We start from the raw sequence: 17,705 nt of genomic DNA, 5'->3' as shown, positions 1-17,705 counted from the left end.
ACAACTCTCAAATAAAATATGCGCAATCTTGAAAGTTAAAGTTTTATTTATATTGTGCTCCCACGGCCAGGGAAATGTGTGCAGTGTGTGGAAATGATTGATGCTTTACAATTATCTGAAAATAACTGAAAGGAAGGTGTTTATTTTATCTCAATAATTCGGATGCTTACAAATAAACCATACTTGATTTTACCTGTATTTTCTGAGTATGCAATCAGATATAAATTATCATACATTATGAAATTAAATTATAACTTTTCAAAGCTTAATTGTAAGATCTGCTTTATAAAAGTCAAGCAGCATGTTTTTCTTTTTAAGTATATTTTCCAGCATGGCAATTACATTATTAACAAACCAAGTGAGGAAATTAATGGCACTTACTCCACACACATTCTTAATGGACCAACTGATATTCTTGCTGTTGGCTTTCGTCTCAGTGGGAATCTCCCTTGAGTCGTCATTCATCCATTTTATGTGCACCAACATTCAGTAACTTGTCTTAACTGCTTTTGTTTTAAATACTGTAAATCAATTACAATACACAGCTGTTTAATGAAACTTCTGAGATGTTGCTAGAAATCTCTGTGGGCATTTCCTGGTGGCTCATAATGACACCAATTTACCGCACCTGGCAAAATCTGCTCACACTGAAAGCAGCAGTTTTAAAATTGAATGAAAACTGTTAAACCTCGAGTCTTGCAGTATGACCTCAAGAGCATGAGAGTTTAAATTTGCTTTTTTCTTTACAGATGATTATCTCCGATCCCGTCATTTCGAAGCCACTGCCAATGTAGCATAAATTGCTAAATTCAACATTACCCTTTAGGTGCAGCCCTATCACCTCTTTATAACGTGAATGAGGTTCTTGTTTACATTTCATACTGTGGATCACTGTGTGCAGTTTCATCATTTTGTGGCTTCAGCTAATAATCCCTTGTTTTACAGATTTTACCTGATTGAATTTGAAATGTCACCTTTTCATTTTGCTTGTTAGCAATATGTTGATTTTGAAATTGCTACTGTTTGTGAACCTGACCTGATCAGTCCTGGTTTGCCTTCCATAATGAATTTCTCACCCTTTACAATCTGCTAAATTGCCGCCTTAAATCCACCTTTGCTGGGAGGAAAACCTTGGAGTCATGACCGAGCAATAGTGCCGAGGTTCCAAAGTGCCCTGCACACGCTGGGAGCTCAGTGCCCTGATAAAGGACTTAAATGAACTGTTAGCTGACATTTTTATGGTGAAGAGGCCCCGCAACAAATCAGCTAAGGCTGTAAGGAGCTTGGCAGGTTCATTGTGAAGAGAATGAACTCTGGGTCCACCACCATCTGGACCTGGAAGGAAGGCCATAAAGAGTTCTACGATTTTTAAAAAAGACAGCTGAAATAAAAATGACTGTAACTAATCGAAGATGTGGGACATTATTTGCAAGGAATTTACGATTGTGATTGAGTGGAGTTTATGAATGAACTACTGTCTTTATAGAAAACTTCAACATACTGTGGATCAAATTGTCTCTTCCAATAGAGGAAAAAGGTCCTTATCTAGGTTTTGCATAATTTATGAATAAACTTGAATAAATCTGAAATATTAGTGTGCAGATGAATAAAGTGTCTCTGGAAAGAAAGAAAAATAAAACTTAATATGGTGTACAAAATATTTTTGCCATGTAAAAGATTCATAAGCACACATACTAATGACTGAAGATCATACCATATGTATAAATAGCTGTTAAATTTCCTTTTATTATTTTGCCCATTGGCCAAACTAAAATGGAACGAAGGGGTCAGTAAAGCAACAGATGGTGGAACCTACCAGGAGAAAGTGTTAATGGCTCATGAAAGGCAGTTAGTACAATGTATTGACACAGAAGTTGGATGTCCTAACAGAGACCCTGTTGTATGTACCATGTCAAAAAAAAATTCTACTTAGCTTCACATATTATGTTAATTCCTTTCTGCACACCCATTGAGCATATCTTTCATAGGCCACCTGTTGAGAAAAAAGCAACCAAATTTATTTTTTTAAATCTTCATTTGTATACCACTTGTCATGAACTCAGGACATCCCAAAGCACTTTACAGTCAATTAAGCACTTTTTGAAGTAATGTTGTATTATAAGAAACGGGACGACCAATTTGAGCTCAGCAAATTCCCACAAACAGCAATATGATAATTTCTAGATAATCTGGGTTTTTATTCAATCATATTGGCTGAGGGATAAATAGTGGCCAAGACACCGGGAATAGTTCAACAGCTGTTCTTCGAAATTGTAGTCTAGGATCTAGCCCACCTGAGAACGCAGATAGGGCCTTAGTTTAATGTCCCATCTAAAAGACAGCACTTCTGACAGTGCAGCCCTCCCTCAGTAATGCACTGGAATGTCAGCCTAGATATTGTGCTGAAGTCCCGGGAGTGGCATTGGAACCCACAACCTTCTAACTCAGCTATGACTAACACCTGGAAGAGGAGAGCACAGTCCACAGATGATGAATCTGTAGCAGAGGAGCTGCATACTATTAGGCCAACACATCATCAAGGAATGTTTTCTATACGGGCTGCCTAGGAAGAATTGACTTACTGCACCTGCTTCCTGTTATAATGCATGAAATGTATGGAGCAGGTACTTGACTCCATACCTGAGTCCCTGCAATGAAAGGAAGTGTGTACTGCACTTTATTATAGAACAGGAAACCAGAGCAGTGGCAAATGTAATTAAAATCTCATAGACCATAAATATGGGTCAAACATCTCTCTTGCTTGTTCCCGTTTCTACGATTCAAGAAGTAGCAAAAGTTGGTTTCCTCTTGTCATGGCCAACTTGAACATAACAATTAAGGAAGGTTTCAGAGAAAAGTCCAGAATTCTGTGCACAAAGAGGTCATTTTGCCTAATAAGGAAATGGCTTCCAGCAGTGGTATGCATTGAGAAAAACAACATTCATGTAGTATCTTATTGCATGTCTCAGAAAGGTCTGAATGCACTTCAGTTTACTTTGAAGTGTAGTCAGTTATTATGTAGACAAATGTGATGACCATTCTGCACATAACAAGGTCCACAAACAGCAGTGAGATGATTGATAAGTTAAGCTGTTATTGGTTGAGCTCGGAATATTTACTTGGACCCCAGGAAAAATGCCTTTCAATAGTGTCAGACAATACTGTCATGGACAGATGCATCTGCAACAGGTAGATTGGTGAGGACGAGGTCAAATAGGTTTTTCCCTCTTGTTGCTTCCCTCACCACCTGTCACAGACTCAGTCTAGCAGCTATGTCTTTTAGGACTCGGCCAGCTTGGTCAGTAGTGGTGCTACCGAGCCACTCTTGGTGAGGGACATTGAAGTCCCCCACCCAGAGTACATTCTGTGCCCTTGCTACCCTCAGTGCTTCTTCCAGTTGGTATTCAACATGGAGAAGCACTGATTCATCAGCCGAGGAGGAGGATGGGGGGGGCGGTAGGTGGTTATCAGCAGGAGGTTTCCTTACCCATCTTTGACCTGATGCCATGAGACTTCATGGGGTTCAGAGTCAATGTTGAAGACTCCCAGAGGCAACTCCCTCCTGACTCTATACCACTGTTCCATCACCTCTGGTGAGTCTGTCCTGCAGTGGTGTCTGGGACATTGTAAGGTACGATTCCATGAGGATGACTATGTCAGGCTGTTGTCTGTGGGACAGCTTTCCCAATTTTGGCACAAACCCCCAAATGTTAGTAAGGAGGACCTTGCAGGGTTGGGTTTGCCATTGTCGTTTCCAATGCCTAGGTCGATGCCAGGTGGTCCGTCTGGTTTCATTCCTTTTTGTAGATTTCGTAACATTTTGATGCAACTGAGTGGTGTGCCAGGCCATTTCAGAAAGTATTTAAGAGTCAACCACATTGCTGTGGGTCTGGAGTTACATGGAGCCCAGCCCAGGTAAGGACGGCAGATTTTGTTCCCTAAAGGACATTAGTGAACCAGATTTGTTTTACAATAATTGACAGTGGTTTCATGGTCACCATTTGGCTCTCTTTTAAGTCCAGATTTATTAATTGAATTCAGATTTCACCATCTGCTGTGGTGGGATTCAAACCCATGTCCCCAGAGGCCTGGGCCTCTGAATTACTAGTCCAGTGACATTACCACTGCACCACCGCCTAGAAGTGCTGAAAATGTCCAAATATACATTCAAATTCTTGGTTTGTGCATTAAATATAACAGAAGCACATGGCATGTTTGAAATCAAATACAGGTCTAGGTGGTAACAAATTTTCAAAAAACGGTTGAAAAAGTATGTTCAAACTGCAGAAATCACTAACTAAATCTTCTACTCTTGAATGCTGACAAACCTCCTCACTTCAACTTTAATCAGTTGATGTATGCAGCTGCTGCACCTTTTCCATATTAATCTAACTTATCCCAAGTGCTATTGCAGGGTCAGACCAAGAAACCTATGTCTACAGCCCTGACTGGTAGCAGCAAGAAAATAAAGTCAGCCAGGGACATGGGGCATCACTGGGAGGCTCAAAAAGTTCTCCAAGGAAACTTGACTTCTTTTAAAGGTGGACAAATGAGGGAAACAACTTCCACCCGAATTATCTTGCTTAAATTAAAATGATACTGCGCCATTCCAATGTGTTGAAAATGTCAAGGAAATTCACTTCCTTTGTTTGCTGTTCATTCAGTGGAAGGAATTCATAGGGTCTGTATCCCTTTTAAGATATTTTTATGTTGTGACGTCTATCATATGACTATTGCTTTCTGAATCATTTGGTAATCCTGGCCTTGGGCTATTCCCTCAGTTATTTTTCTTCCATCGTTTTCAAAAGTTTTGGACTTCTGCCAAGCTTTAGTGAACAGCATTGCATCTGTGTTTTCTTTGTTTTATTGAAACTTCTTGGAAAAAGTGCTGGCCTTGTTTTACAGTGATTGAAGTTTTTGGTCAAAACATCTCACTGGCCAAATTTTAAAGCCATTTAACTTAAGTCTCCCTGAGGAATTTTACATTTTTGCTGGCCTTGTCAAAGTCTTCATGGCCATGACCACGATCGTCAGTGTTTGCCAATGTATCACTATTTTAAGGTCTACCTACTCTGAGGGAGTTTCCTGAAAGAGTGATTGAAGTAGTGAATGACTATATTGAAAGATAGATGCTGAAGTAGAATTGGATTGTGCTAATACTTTGTGGGGATGAACCCAGGATGTCAACATATCACAAAGGAGAAGTCAACATATCACAAAGGAGAAGTGACCTCCTGTGGGGGAGACTAGAACTAGGGGACACAGTTTAAAAATAAGATGTCTCCCTTGTAAGACAGAGAAGAGGAGAATTTTTTTCTCTGAGGGTCATTAGTCTGTGGAATTCTCTTCCCCAGAAAACAGTGGAGGCTGGGTCATTAAATTTATTCAAGGCTGAATTAGATTTTTGATAGACCAGTGAGTCAAGGGTTATGGGGGCAGTCAGGAATCAGCCATGATCTTATCGAATGGCGGAGCAGGCTCAAAGGACCGAAAGGCCTACTCTTCCTATGTTCCTTCCTATATTCCTAAGTTTAATCATTACTTTAGAATAGTAGATGTAGGTTGGGTATAACGTCTAGGAAAGAAGCTAGAGACCAATGACTTAAAAAGCTTTCTGGGACCAGAATCATTTTGAAATCTTTGTTTGTTCTCACTGTTAAAACGCAATATTAACAAACCTACGACTTTACAACCCATCTGAATTTGCAGATGTTTTTGGCACAGACCAGTACAGTTGTAATTGCTGCTGACATTAACAGCGCACTAGTCTTTCTGCCTTTACCAGTTGATGTGTTTCTACTGGCTGAGGATGATCACAGTGGAGACTGGTAGCTAGATGTGCAGACTTGAAGAAAATTGCTGAACAAATATAAATAAAAACAAGAATATGTCCTTGTCAACACTTGCAAAAAAACTTGCCATTATGGGAATTTGCTGTGCTCAATTGGCTTCTGTGTTTGCCTACAAAACAAGTGACTACTTTGAAAAGTAAATCTTTGGATTTGAATCACTTTGAGATTTTTTTTTGAGGATGTGATAAGGTGATATATTTAATATATAAATCCAATTTATTTAATTCTGCAACATTTGACTTAAAAAGCAATAAAATTACCTGAATGAGTTGTTAAAATGTCCATTCTGGGGAACTTCTTTTTTGGAGTATTCTCTTGCTAATATGTTACATCTGGTTTTGATAGGTTTTTGAAATAAGTGGGTACCCATTTGTTATGTTCTTTTTGATTAAAGTGTAGTTTATTACAATATTTTAAGAACTATTTTAAGAGTCCTCTTTTTTGGTACAATTATAAGCAGTAACATAAGTTCTTTTAAACAGTCTGGAAATGTTATGTAGACCTTCTTTTCCCTGGTGTCTGCAGTCCAATTAGTCTTCAACTCACTCCAGGTATTTTGTTGGTACATTATACTAAGGTTTGTAGATTTGCACAAAGGTTGTTGATGCTAATGCTTATTTTTGATGTGTCACATTACATGATTGATTGTGTGGTGTACATTATACATTTGCAGTGTACATCTTAATGAAGAAATTGGAGGTTTGCAAGTTTCGTATAGTATAAAATATTGATTTAACAATTTAATACAAGGCAATTGGCACTCTGGATTTTATTTTCAACTAACTCTGTCCAGTCAAAATGCAGTATCAGCTTCCTGCAGTTGATAGGCTGTGTGATACAAATTGGTTGTGTCAGTGTGCAAGTCCTTAGTGTTCGGTTCTGCTAATTTTTGTTATTTTACTTCTTGGTTTCTACATAGGATCAGGAATAGGCCATTCAGCCACTCAAGCCAGATCCATTATTCAATGAGATCATGGCTGATCTGTGATCTAACTCCATACCTTTTCCCCGTATCCCTTAATAGCTTTGGTTAACAAAAATCTATCAACCTCAGATTTAAAATTAACAATTAGCTGAGCTTCAGCTGCTGTTTGCAGAACAGAGTGCCAAAATTCTACACCCTAGATACATAATATTGCAATACATGATATTTTTACCTTTCATGTTGTTTCAAAATTATTTTACTGCCAGCATAGATTGTAAAGTCTTTCTTGTTGTACTGTAAATTGTTTTCAATGTTGATACAATAAAACTGATGAAAATGGCATTGAATCTAGAAATTAGAGCACAGAAGGGTGCCAATCAGCCCAGTATGCCTGTCCCAGTGCCAGCTCTTTAACTGGAACTATTTATTGTAATCCCATTTCCCTGCCCTATCCAACATTTATTTATAGTCTTTTTCAAATACCTACTGATTCTCTTTCAAAGGATGTAGTCTACCTCAACAGCCACATCTGGTAAAATTTTCCAGCACCAAAATCTGTGAGGGACGCATCTCAGAGTAGCTGCGGAGTTGGGCCCAAGGGGAATCTCTGTTGCTCATCCTGGTGAAATCGCTAGTGTCTGGGGAAGGTTCTGTGAGTTTACTGCTAATGATTGGCATCTGCATCACTAGTTATGCATCAAGGGTGCCCACTATACTAGGAAGGCCAGAAAATTCAGCTTGAGTGCCTGATTTGGGAGGGGCAATTCTGGATTTCTCCCTCTTAGATTTACTTGTTGCTTCTGTGTACCCCCCCACCACCCTTTTAAGAAAGTATATTAGCACTTACAGCTTCAGGGCTTAGGCGATGATCCTGGCCTGAACTCCACTTTCAGCTGTTGCCAGTGTTGCTCCAGTTCCCACTAATTCATGGGAATTAGTGTTGCCACATTTGAGGTGGTCAGAGGCTCTACTGTGTCTACATCCAACAGGACGTGGTATAAAATTCACCACAAGTACAAGTCCCAGGGCTTATTCAGGTCCCAGCGAAGCCTATGTCATTCTAGGGGACTCCTGCTTAATTTATGGAACAGCTGCAGCTTTTCAGGGACTCCATAGTTTAATAACACTATATGTGAAAAAAAAATTCTAATTTACCATTCTTCTAGTGATAATCCTGAGTTTGGTGAATTGGTAACAAGGGGCACAATCAGTAGAAACTATCCTTTAGTATTTGCACTTTCAAACCCTTTCATAATTTTGAAAACCTCTATTAGATTCCCCCGCCTCTACAACCTTCTGTCTTCCAATGACAAAGCCCTAATTTTTCACACTTTTCTTCATTTTTCATTCTTGGTATAATTCTAGTGAATCTTCACTCTATGCTTTCCATTTTTAAAAATATTCTTCCTATAATGGAATGCCTGGAACTGCATACAGTGTTCTAATTGTGATTAACTGCTGTAACTTTATCGAAAGATTAGCATTTATATTTCTCCAGAATTTCCGCTATGCTTCTACCTAAATTACAGCAATCAGGAGACTTCCTCCTTCAAAATTCAAACCCCAAATTATGTGAAAGCTACAGAATCAAGTCCCACCATTCTGATTAGTGTATGTAGTTCTCTGAGTCTTTCTAACGTTTTGTGCATTTGCATAAAGCACTGGAACTCTGACCCTTTCATACTCCTAATTATGCTTTCTCTTCTGTTTGTTTCATTGTTATTATTTCCTATTCTTCTTAATCTCTCCTCTATTTGACATAAGGTACATCTCTTTATAACCTCCTTAAGTGTACTATTTTAGACTGCTTTGACACATCTTTTTTTAAAATTCCAACTGCATATATTCTAACATTTGCCTTTCCCCTGCTTTGCAAATTTAAACTATTTTTAGTTCTGAAAGAGTTAAGTAAATTAAACATGCTCATTTTACCTGTAAGGACACAAAGAAAACTTGAAAAATCTGGGATAAAAGCAAAATACTGCAGATGTTGGAAATCTGAAATAAAAACAGAAAGTGCTGGAAATGCTCAGCAGGAGCATTGATGAAAGGTCACAGACATGAAATGTTAACTCTGCTTCTCTCTCCACAGATGCTCGCAGACCTGCTGAGTATTACCAGCATTTTCTGTTTTTATTACTGAGTGTGACCAATGCTGAAATTTTGTTTTTATTTTTGAAAAATCTTGGAATGTGCATAAAGGATACAGGGAAACAACAGGGATTCCAGCAGGTAGCCTCAATGTGGAGCTAGCACAGGTATAATGTGTTGAATGGTGACTTCCTGTGGTAAAACTTCTATGAAACAATAATCTGTTTCTTAAACATCTTTTTGTATTTATTTATCTAGGAGCACCATTTACTTGGCCAACCATTTTTTGTTCTCCATCCTTGTCGAACATCTGAATTAATGACTCCAATAATGGATGGTGCCACACAGGAGAAGAGGTGAAGTATTTTAACAAGGAGTCTTTTGAGCTGTTAACATTGGTAACAATTGAACACAGGTGAATTAAAATGCATTGAATTACTATTAGGAAAATGGAAATAGATGTTAGCTTTTTTAAGCAATTAGATCTATAGTTTAGATAAGAACAAATGGATTTCTGGCTCTTCTGACTTGATTTAAAAAAAGAGTAAAGTGTGGAGGATAAAAGAGGGTAGTTAACTGTTGAGTACATTTTTGTCACTTTTTGGAATCTGAACCTATTTTTCATTACCTGACATCCACAGATAGGGATTGGAAAATAAATGATTGTGTGTTCATTATAAATACCACAACACAAAGAGTATTTCTTAAAATTTATGTTTTAATGAAAGATTTTTAGATTATTTCAAGAACATTATACATAAAGGGTTAAATAATGATTGATTAAAGATGATTCATCTCTCCATAGGTGTATAGTAAAGTTTTACAGTTGGTCTTGTGTTCTGTATCTCAAAATTTTTTAAAACCTTTGTAAAACTGCATTATGTTTTAAGTTTTCCTTGCTTTCAATGTTAAAGCATGATTCTTTCAGTACAACTATCTTTGACCTTCATCAGCTTTAACAAAGCAGCGGGCTAAAACATCCTGAAGTAATTATGGTTCAGCAGCACAAGGCAAGGGAAACTTTGGTCTTATGGAGAGTCTTTGGTGTATTTAAAAGAAACCTCAAGGCATAGAACAAGAGAGGATGCACTAAAATTCCACAACTATTAGATGTGATGACTAATGTCTGCAAAGTAACTAGATTTACTCGTTTGTTCTTCTCAGAAGTTTGATACATCCATCATCCAATAGTAAAATCACGGGAGTGGTGGCTGTTTCAAGTTTTAATCTTCTGTAGTCTTGGAAGAGATGTACAATATTTCCTGTCTCATGCTGTATAATAGGGACAGCAGCAGACTGAAAAGCAAAGTCAGGGATTCCGAGTAATTTACACTTCCTTGTGCTTAGATTGGATCACTCTATACTAATTTGGAGTTTCAGTAAAGGCCTTCAACTTTGGCAACATTTTTTGCATCATTATATGTTTCACCACAATGCTATTATCTTTTTATTCTTAAAATAGTTCCACAGTTCACAAATTAGGTCTTCCAGTACATGCTTACTTTAAAATTTACTCGTCCTGCTGTGGGGTCATTCCAGAAACTAAATATCGTCATTGTTACTTTCAACTGAAACACGACTTCAGAAAATATAAAGCTTGCTGCTTTTTGCAGATGATTTTATTCATTCTCACCTCCAGTCACTGAAATATGACCTTTGGCTGTTAGCCTGCAGTCTAAATTCACAATTCAGTCTATATTCACAATATATATTAATGATTTAGATGAGGGAACTAAATGTAAGCTCTCCAAATTTGCAGATGACACAAAACTGGGTGGGAAGTTGAGTTGTGAGGAGGATGCAGAGAGGCTTCAGGGTGATTTGGACAAGTTGAGTGAGTGGGCAAATGCATGGCAGATGCAGTATAATGTGGATACATGTGAGGTTATAGCAAAAACAGGAAGGCAGATTATCATCTGAACGGCTATAAACTAAGAGAGGGGAAGTGCAGCAAGACCTGGGTTTTCTCGTAAACTAGACGCTGAAGGTAAGCATGCAGGTGCAACAGGCGGTAAAAAGGGCAAATGGTATGTTGGCCTACATAGCGAGAGGATTTGAGTACAGGAGCAGGGATGTCTTGCTGCAATTATACAGGGCCTTGGTGAGGCCATACCTGGAATATTGTGTGCAGTTTTGGTCTCCTTATCTGAGGAAGGATGTTCTTGCTATAGAGGGAGTGCAGTGAAGGTTTACCAGACTGATTCCTGGGATGGCAGGACTGACGTCTGAGGCGAGATTGAGTCGGTTAGGATTATATTCGCTGGAGTTCAGAAGAGTGAGGGGGGATCTCATAGAAACCTAAAGAAGTCTAACAGGACTTGACAGGGTAGATGCAGGAAGGATGTTCCCGATGGTGGGGGAGTCCAGAACTAGGGATCATAGTCTAAGGATATGGGGTAAACCTTTCAGGACTGAGATGAGGAGAAATTTCTTCACCCAGAGAGTGGTGAACCTGTAGAATTCACTACCACCGAATGCAGTTGAGGCCAAAACATTGAATGTTTTCAAGAAGGAGTTAGATATAGCTCTTGGGACGAAAAGGATCAAAGGATATGGGGGGAAAGCGGGAACAGGTTACCGAGTTGGATGATCAGCCATGATCATAATGAATGGCAGAGCAGGCTCTAGGGCCAAATGGCCTACTCCTGCTCCTATTTTCTGTGTTTCTAAAGCGAGAAAGAAGATGAAACCTTTTATCTCAGATAAATATTTGTCTAACAACGGAGAACAAAATAGTCATTAGTAGGAAAAATTGGCTGATATAACAATAACTGCACTTCAGAAGTTACCCATTGGCTGTAAAGCACTTTGGTACATTCTAAGAACATAAAAAGGTGCTTTATAATTGGAGGTTCTTTATCTTTTATAAGATCACAAATGAGTTGGGATCTATTTTGTGTGGGTGTTGGGAGAAAACTGGATGTAACTTGGCAGTCTTTCTCCAGTTTTCACCCAAGGACATTATTGTCACAGATTCTCTGACCTAGAACTTGTGATTGCCCTGACTAGCCCTTATGGTTCCAAGAAAGTCCATTGATTATTGGTCAGCAACTTCTGCATCTCTAGGGAATTGCTGGTTGAATGATCAGCCTGTACCAAAGCTAGAATTAACTCTGTGATGTCCTCTGATTAGGAAGCTTATGCCAACAACATGACCACCTTCACTGGCATCAATTGTGTTTATCATGGAAGTACTTTTTAATGGCAAGCACTGTGGATCTGGCCTGGTTGGTTTGACTGAATTGACACAACTTTTCCTAAGCTGCAGCTGAGGCCAAAGTCTATCATTGCTACCCAATTTCAGTTTCAGTCTCCTTCACATACTTTCAGATTTCAGCTTTTCCACTAATTCCAGTAAGCCTCTTTGGGGTTTCTGTTTCAGAAAGGATGGGCTGGATTTTAAGGAGTCCTCGATGTCAGGATCCATGGCGGGTGAGGGACCCGAAGATGGCTCTGGATGAGGCCCGCCAAGGACTTTGACGCCGGCAGGGCCCAGCCCGATCCTCCCAGCGGCAGTGAGGCACCGTGGCAGCCTCCCTGTTGCTTGGCGATGGGACCACAATTTGAATATTTAAATCAATTAAAATAATGAATTTAAATAAACTTACGTCGCCTCCTGATGTCCCGCTGCGATCTTCGGCCCAGTGGCCGGCACTCCCGCACCTTCGGATTCCTGTCTGGGGAAATGAGGTGCAACACTGGTGGGGGATAAGTTTATCAGTGTGGAGGGTGGGGACGGTGTCAAATTAACATCATGGGTGTAGGGGATGGTGGGAGGGGTTGTGGTTTAAAGTTTGTGGGGGCGGGGGAAGATCAGATGGTAAAGGTACGTGTTTTCTGGGGGGTGGGAAGGGCATATAATTAATTTAATTGTTACTGGGGGGATGGGAGAGGGGCAAAAGAAATGTTTTTTTAATGTTATTAAATCTATCTTTCAATATTTAAATATGCCAGTCAGGCTAACAGCCTTTTAAAAATGGCATCAGTACCTGCGCACAGGCAGCTGACACCATTGCTGGGGACAGCCCACCCCCTCCATGTGATCGGGGGGGGGGAAGCCCACCCCAGCTATTTAAATGAGCCGCCGTGCTTGGAATCGCAGCTGCTCTTTGGCGTGTGGACCGCATGGCAGGATGCCATTTTTGAAGCCGAGATTGGCGGCGAGCTTATAAAATCCAGCCTGATAAATCAGTACTCCTGGCACTCTGACCTCAACATCTCTGAGATAGAACCTAAGTATCATCCATTTTGGGGTACTTGCTATTCCTGAAGGATCAGGACAAAGTTACTTGTATCCATGGCATTTCATCTACTTTTATGGGGTATTATAAATTCAATATGAAATGGCTGATTTTAAATTCTGGTAACCTCAAGTTAAGGCAGACAACTGATGATCCACTAATAGCTATTGAGGGAGCCACTTTTGTTGTAGAATCATAACCTGTCACCCTAGTAGACACCAAGTATATGTCCATTTGAGAATAAATCCTTTATCCATTGAAACACATCCAAGAAATTGGACGCTTGGGGACGAGGTGCTCTTGCAGGGCACACTACAAACAAGATTAGCTACATATGGTAACATTTATCAGTCAGCAGCGGTTCAGAACTGACCTGCTGTTAGGCTGGCTGAAGCGTCTGTGATTGATAACAGATTGAAGGGATATAAGGCAGTAAATATGTAGACTGTAAAGCTATTTCAGTAGTGTGCTATCCTTGAAGTAGGAGTGCTTATTGACTGCTTTAGTGTGCGGGCGCCTGGTTACTGATCTCAGATCTTTTTCAGGATCTGCAGACAAAAGGTGTTGAGGCTTCTTGAGGAAAGACTGATATTTATGAAAAAGATTCAATAATTACTGAGATGTTGTGAGAAACAGCAGAAAACTTGTGCAGTAATGACCACCAAAGAGTAACAAACTCCTTTTTATGAGACTAAAGCAGAACAGATATCGTTTTGGGGTCCAAAAAAAACATTTTGAGCAACTCACTAATTGGGGAGTGATGAAACTCTGATGGCTCCAGTACAGAACTTGGCTGGTGCAGGTAGGTGAAAGGGAGGGGACATGATCCTGAGAGAGAACAGTGGCATTGCGTGAGTTGATTTTTCAGGCGCCTGGGGAAGCATTATTGTATCAGTGTCCTCCTTTGCAGTTGGTAGCAGTATCACTTCTAAGTCAGAAGGTTGTGGGTTCAAGTCCCACTCCAGAACTTGAGCACAAAATCTAATCCGATACTCCAGTGCAGTACTGAGGAAGCTCTGTCTTTTGGGTGAGATGTTAAACCAAGGCCCCATCTGCCCTCTCAGATGGATGTAAAAGATGCCATGGCACTATTTCAAAGAAGAGCAGGGGAGTTATCCCGTGTCCTGGCCAATATTTATCCCTCAACCAACAACATAAAAACAAATTATCTGGTTATTATCTCATTGATGTTTGTAGGAGCTTTCTATGTGCAAATTGGCTGCCGCATTTCCCATTATTACAACAGTGTCTACACTTCAAAACTACTAAAAGACAGCCTGTGGTTATGAAAGGCACCATATAACTGCTTTCTTTTCTTTCCTGACCCCTCAAAAATCACTTTTAAACCTGAACATTTTTCCATTTTTTCAATAGTCCTTTAAGGAATGCCGGTTAGTCTGCTCAATGCCGAGTACCACTTGGTGCAGTGTACTTGGCACATGCTCCACCCTCCCATGTATCATATATGTTAGAAATTAGAATCTGTCTCATGTAAGCTATTAAGTTTGGCCTTTACTGTCAACAAAACACAAAAGATCATCGGCTGGCTTCAAAATTCAACTTTTTTTGGAAAGTAGAACATTAGCATGCACAGACATTCTTCTCCCAATATGCTGTTGCCCCACCTCGCCCAACATCGCTGAAAGTTCACCAAACACAAAAGAAAAGCTACAACCTGTGTGTAATTACTACAGTCATTTTCTATCATTCTCACACACCTCTTTTTGGAAAATAAATATAAATTTTACCTCAATTAAGCTTTTGAAGTTTACCCTCTTGATTTTCAAAATTACTTGAAGAGAAGTGACTGGGCAGGTGAAGAAAACGATTGCATCAGTACAGCTAACTGGTGCTGGGACAGGTGCTAAGACTATGCAACCTAAATTCCATTCAGAATCGCAGCTCTGGACAGAAGTATCAAATAGTATCAAAGCTCATGGTCTACTGTGCAGTCGTGATCCCTACCTTACAGTATGGGGCTGAAACATGGATAATGTATAGGAGGCACCTCAAAGCATTGGAGTCATCAACGCTGCCTGCGGAAGATTCTACATATCAAGTGGAAGTACACCGCACCAGCATCAGTGTGCTGTCACAAGCAGGCACCACAAGCATTGAGGCTATGATTATCTGCCATCAGCTTCGTTGGGTTGGTCATATAATTCGGATGTCAGATACCGGGCTCCCAAAGCAGGTCTTCTTCTCCCAGCTCAGTCAGGGCAGATGCACCAGAGGAGGACAGAGGAAGTGCTTCAAGGATGTTCTGAAAGCCAACATGAAGAAATGCAACGTTGACATCAACTCCTGGGAGACCATCGCCTTGGACCGAACCAGATGGAGGCAGAGTCTGTGGGAAGGATTCCAGCATTTTGAGATCCAACGATGACAAAATGAAGAGGAAAAGCGAGAGCGGTGGAAAGAACAGCCATGACCCGAACTAATAATACACAACCAGACATCCCACATGACAACAAATGCCCTACATGCTATAAAGTCTGTAGATCCCGAATCGGCCTCAACCATCTTCAGACTGACGGAAGACAATCACCTCACCTGCCAATATATATATCAAATCCAAGCCCAGGCTCTATTGGAAAAGCTGAGGCCCTCAAGTAAAAATTTTATAATGAAACCAACAAACAATTCAGTGAATAGATTTAATCATATTATTGTGAAACATATTTTTAAAACGTATTAATTTATTTAAATCTTCTGTTGGACATTAGAAATTTCAGTTACTGAGGCAAGAAATGGCAATCGGAAAATCTGTCAAAAGGCATTTTTAGTGATTTGTGGGAAGTGAGCAGACAGTGCAGAGTGATCAATTTACAAAAGTAAAACCCATATTAAGTATGCACTGTATATAATGGGGAAAAATTTGACAAAACCTGAAATCGGTAAGTCAAGTAATGCAGACAGGAAGTGCATGCAGACACAGATTTTTAATACTTTACTTGGCAAAATCAAGTGTAGGCTTAAGTTGAAGAGGAGAAAGAGGCTAGGGGATTATTGGATCAGGGCACCTAGGCAGAATTTAATCCCCATTTTAAAGTCATAGGGCTGAATTTCAACCTGCCGGGGAAGGTGGGTTTCTGTCTGGGTGGTAAGTTAAGAGACCAGAAACTGCTGGAGTTTCAGGAAATCAGCATGAACTTGCTAGTCAGCTGCTTTCCCAACCGTCAGCCTTCTCAGCAGCATTGGAGCAGCTTCAGCAACTCTAACTTGGTCCTCTGATGAGGAGCAAGAGGAGCAGCACTAGCAGCAGCAACCTTCTCCTCAACCACCTGTTGCTCTACAGGACAGAGGGGATGAGCACAGAGCTCCAGTACAGGGTATACAGGCACAGGATTAGCTTTCTGGACATGACTAAGTTCCAGTCCCTCAAGAGGCATAAACTTTCCCTTCAGATGTTTGCTGACTTTTGCAGCCTCCTGAAATTAGACCTCCTGCCAAGTAGACATGGTGGGCATGCATTCCTCTGGTGGTCAAGGTCACCATGTGCTTAATTTCTTTGCCTCTGGCTCCTTCTTGAAATCTGCTGGTGATATTTGTAGAATTTCACAATCTGCTGCCCATAAGTGCATCTCCCAGGTGACAAAGGTCATGTTTGCACACTTATATGCACCTCGTCGCTGATGAGGCCAGTCAGAATGAGAGGCCCCTTGGATTTGCTGCTCTGGCTGGATTCCCACAGGTCCTGGGAGCCATAGGTTGCACCTATGGTGCAATCAAGGTATCCGCAGATCACCCAGTAGTATTCATCAACCGAAAGGGATTCCACTCCATCGATGATCAGCTTGTTTGCAACCACCAAAAATCATCATGCAGGTCTGTACAAGACACCCAGGGAGCTGCCACGATGCTTTCATCCTGCACCAGTCAAGTCTCTCTCAGATATCTCCAAAAAGAGGCAGTGGATGATTCTTTGGAGACAAGGGCTACTCTCTAAGAACGTGGCTGATTACACCTGTGAGGAATCCTACCACTGACGCCCTGGAAAGGTACAGCCAAAGCCATTTGAGCACAGGAATTGTCATTGAACAAGCCATCGGGATGATGATGAAGTGGTTTAGGTGCCTGGACAGATCTGGGGCACTATTCTGTATGCACCAGCAAGGGTTTCCACAATGATAGTGGTCTGCAATGCCTTGTATAACATTGCGCAGTATTGAGGATTGGAGCTGCAGGAGGAGAAAGGTGATGTCTTTGTCTTTTTCTTGCAGGAGGAGGAGCTAGAAGAGGAAGACTTGAATGTGGTGAGTGCACCTGTAGCCGCTCAGCTGCTAGGGATGCCCAAGCTGGACTATTTAAGTTACGCTTCAGCTAATCTGAGGCAGTGCAGCCATCTGGCAGAACAATTCTGAACCCATTGTGCCTCCCCAGGCCCCAGCACAATGCAGTCCCAGAGTCAATAATCTATTCATCTCAATGACGCCCATAGCTCGTCTTTTACTCTTATTATACCATTTTTCACAAGGTAGGCCACTTGGAAGGCGGCAGGCAACAACGGAGGTGGTGGGTGGGGGGTCAGGGTGGGTAGCATTGAAGCTGTGAAATAAAGTTATGGTTGGTAAATGTTGAACATAAAAATGACGG

General features: G+C 40.6%; 1 protein-coding gene across 9 annotated transcripts in view; it reads left to right on the top strand.

Moving 5' to 3' along the window:
• atg10 (ATG10 autophagy related 10 homolog (S. cerevisiae)) overlaps positions 1-17,705 on the top strand; it is a 406,513-nt gene that overhangs the window by 251,594 nt on the left and 137,214 nt on the right. For 7 of the 9 annotated variants that reach the window (XM_068029621.1, XM_068029620.1, XM_068029616.1 and 4 more), the window contains exon 6: positions 9,127-9,224. In XM_068029621.1, the coding sequence (XP_067885722.1) occupies positions 9,127-9,224 (98 nt within the window). Of the gene's footprint in view, positions 1-9,126; positions 9,225-12,250; positions 12,424-17,332; positions 17,366-17,705 lie in introns of those variants that run through there. The other 2 variants (XM_068029623.1, XM_068029622.1) reach the window with 2 other exon arrangements.

Source organism: Heterodontus francisci, chromosome 4 (genome assembly GCF_036365525.1).
Source record: "Heterodontus francisci isolate sHetFra1 chromosome 4, sHetFra1.hap1, whole genome shotgun sequence".
Taxonomy (NCBI): Eukaryota; Metazoa; Chordata; class Chondrichthyes; order Heterodontiformes; family Heterodontidae; genus Heterodontus; species Heterodontus francisci.
This window is presented reverse-complemented; position numbering and strand designations above follow the sequence as displayed.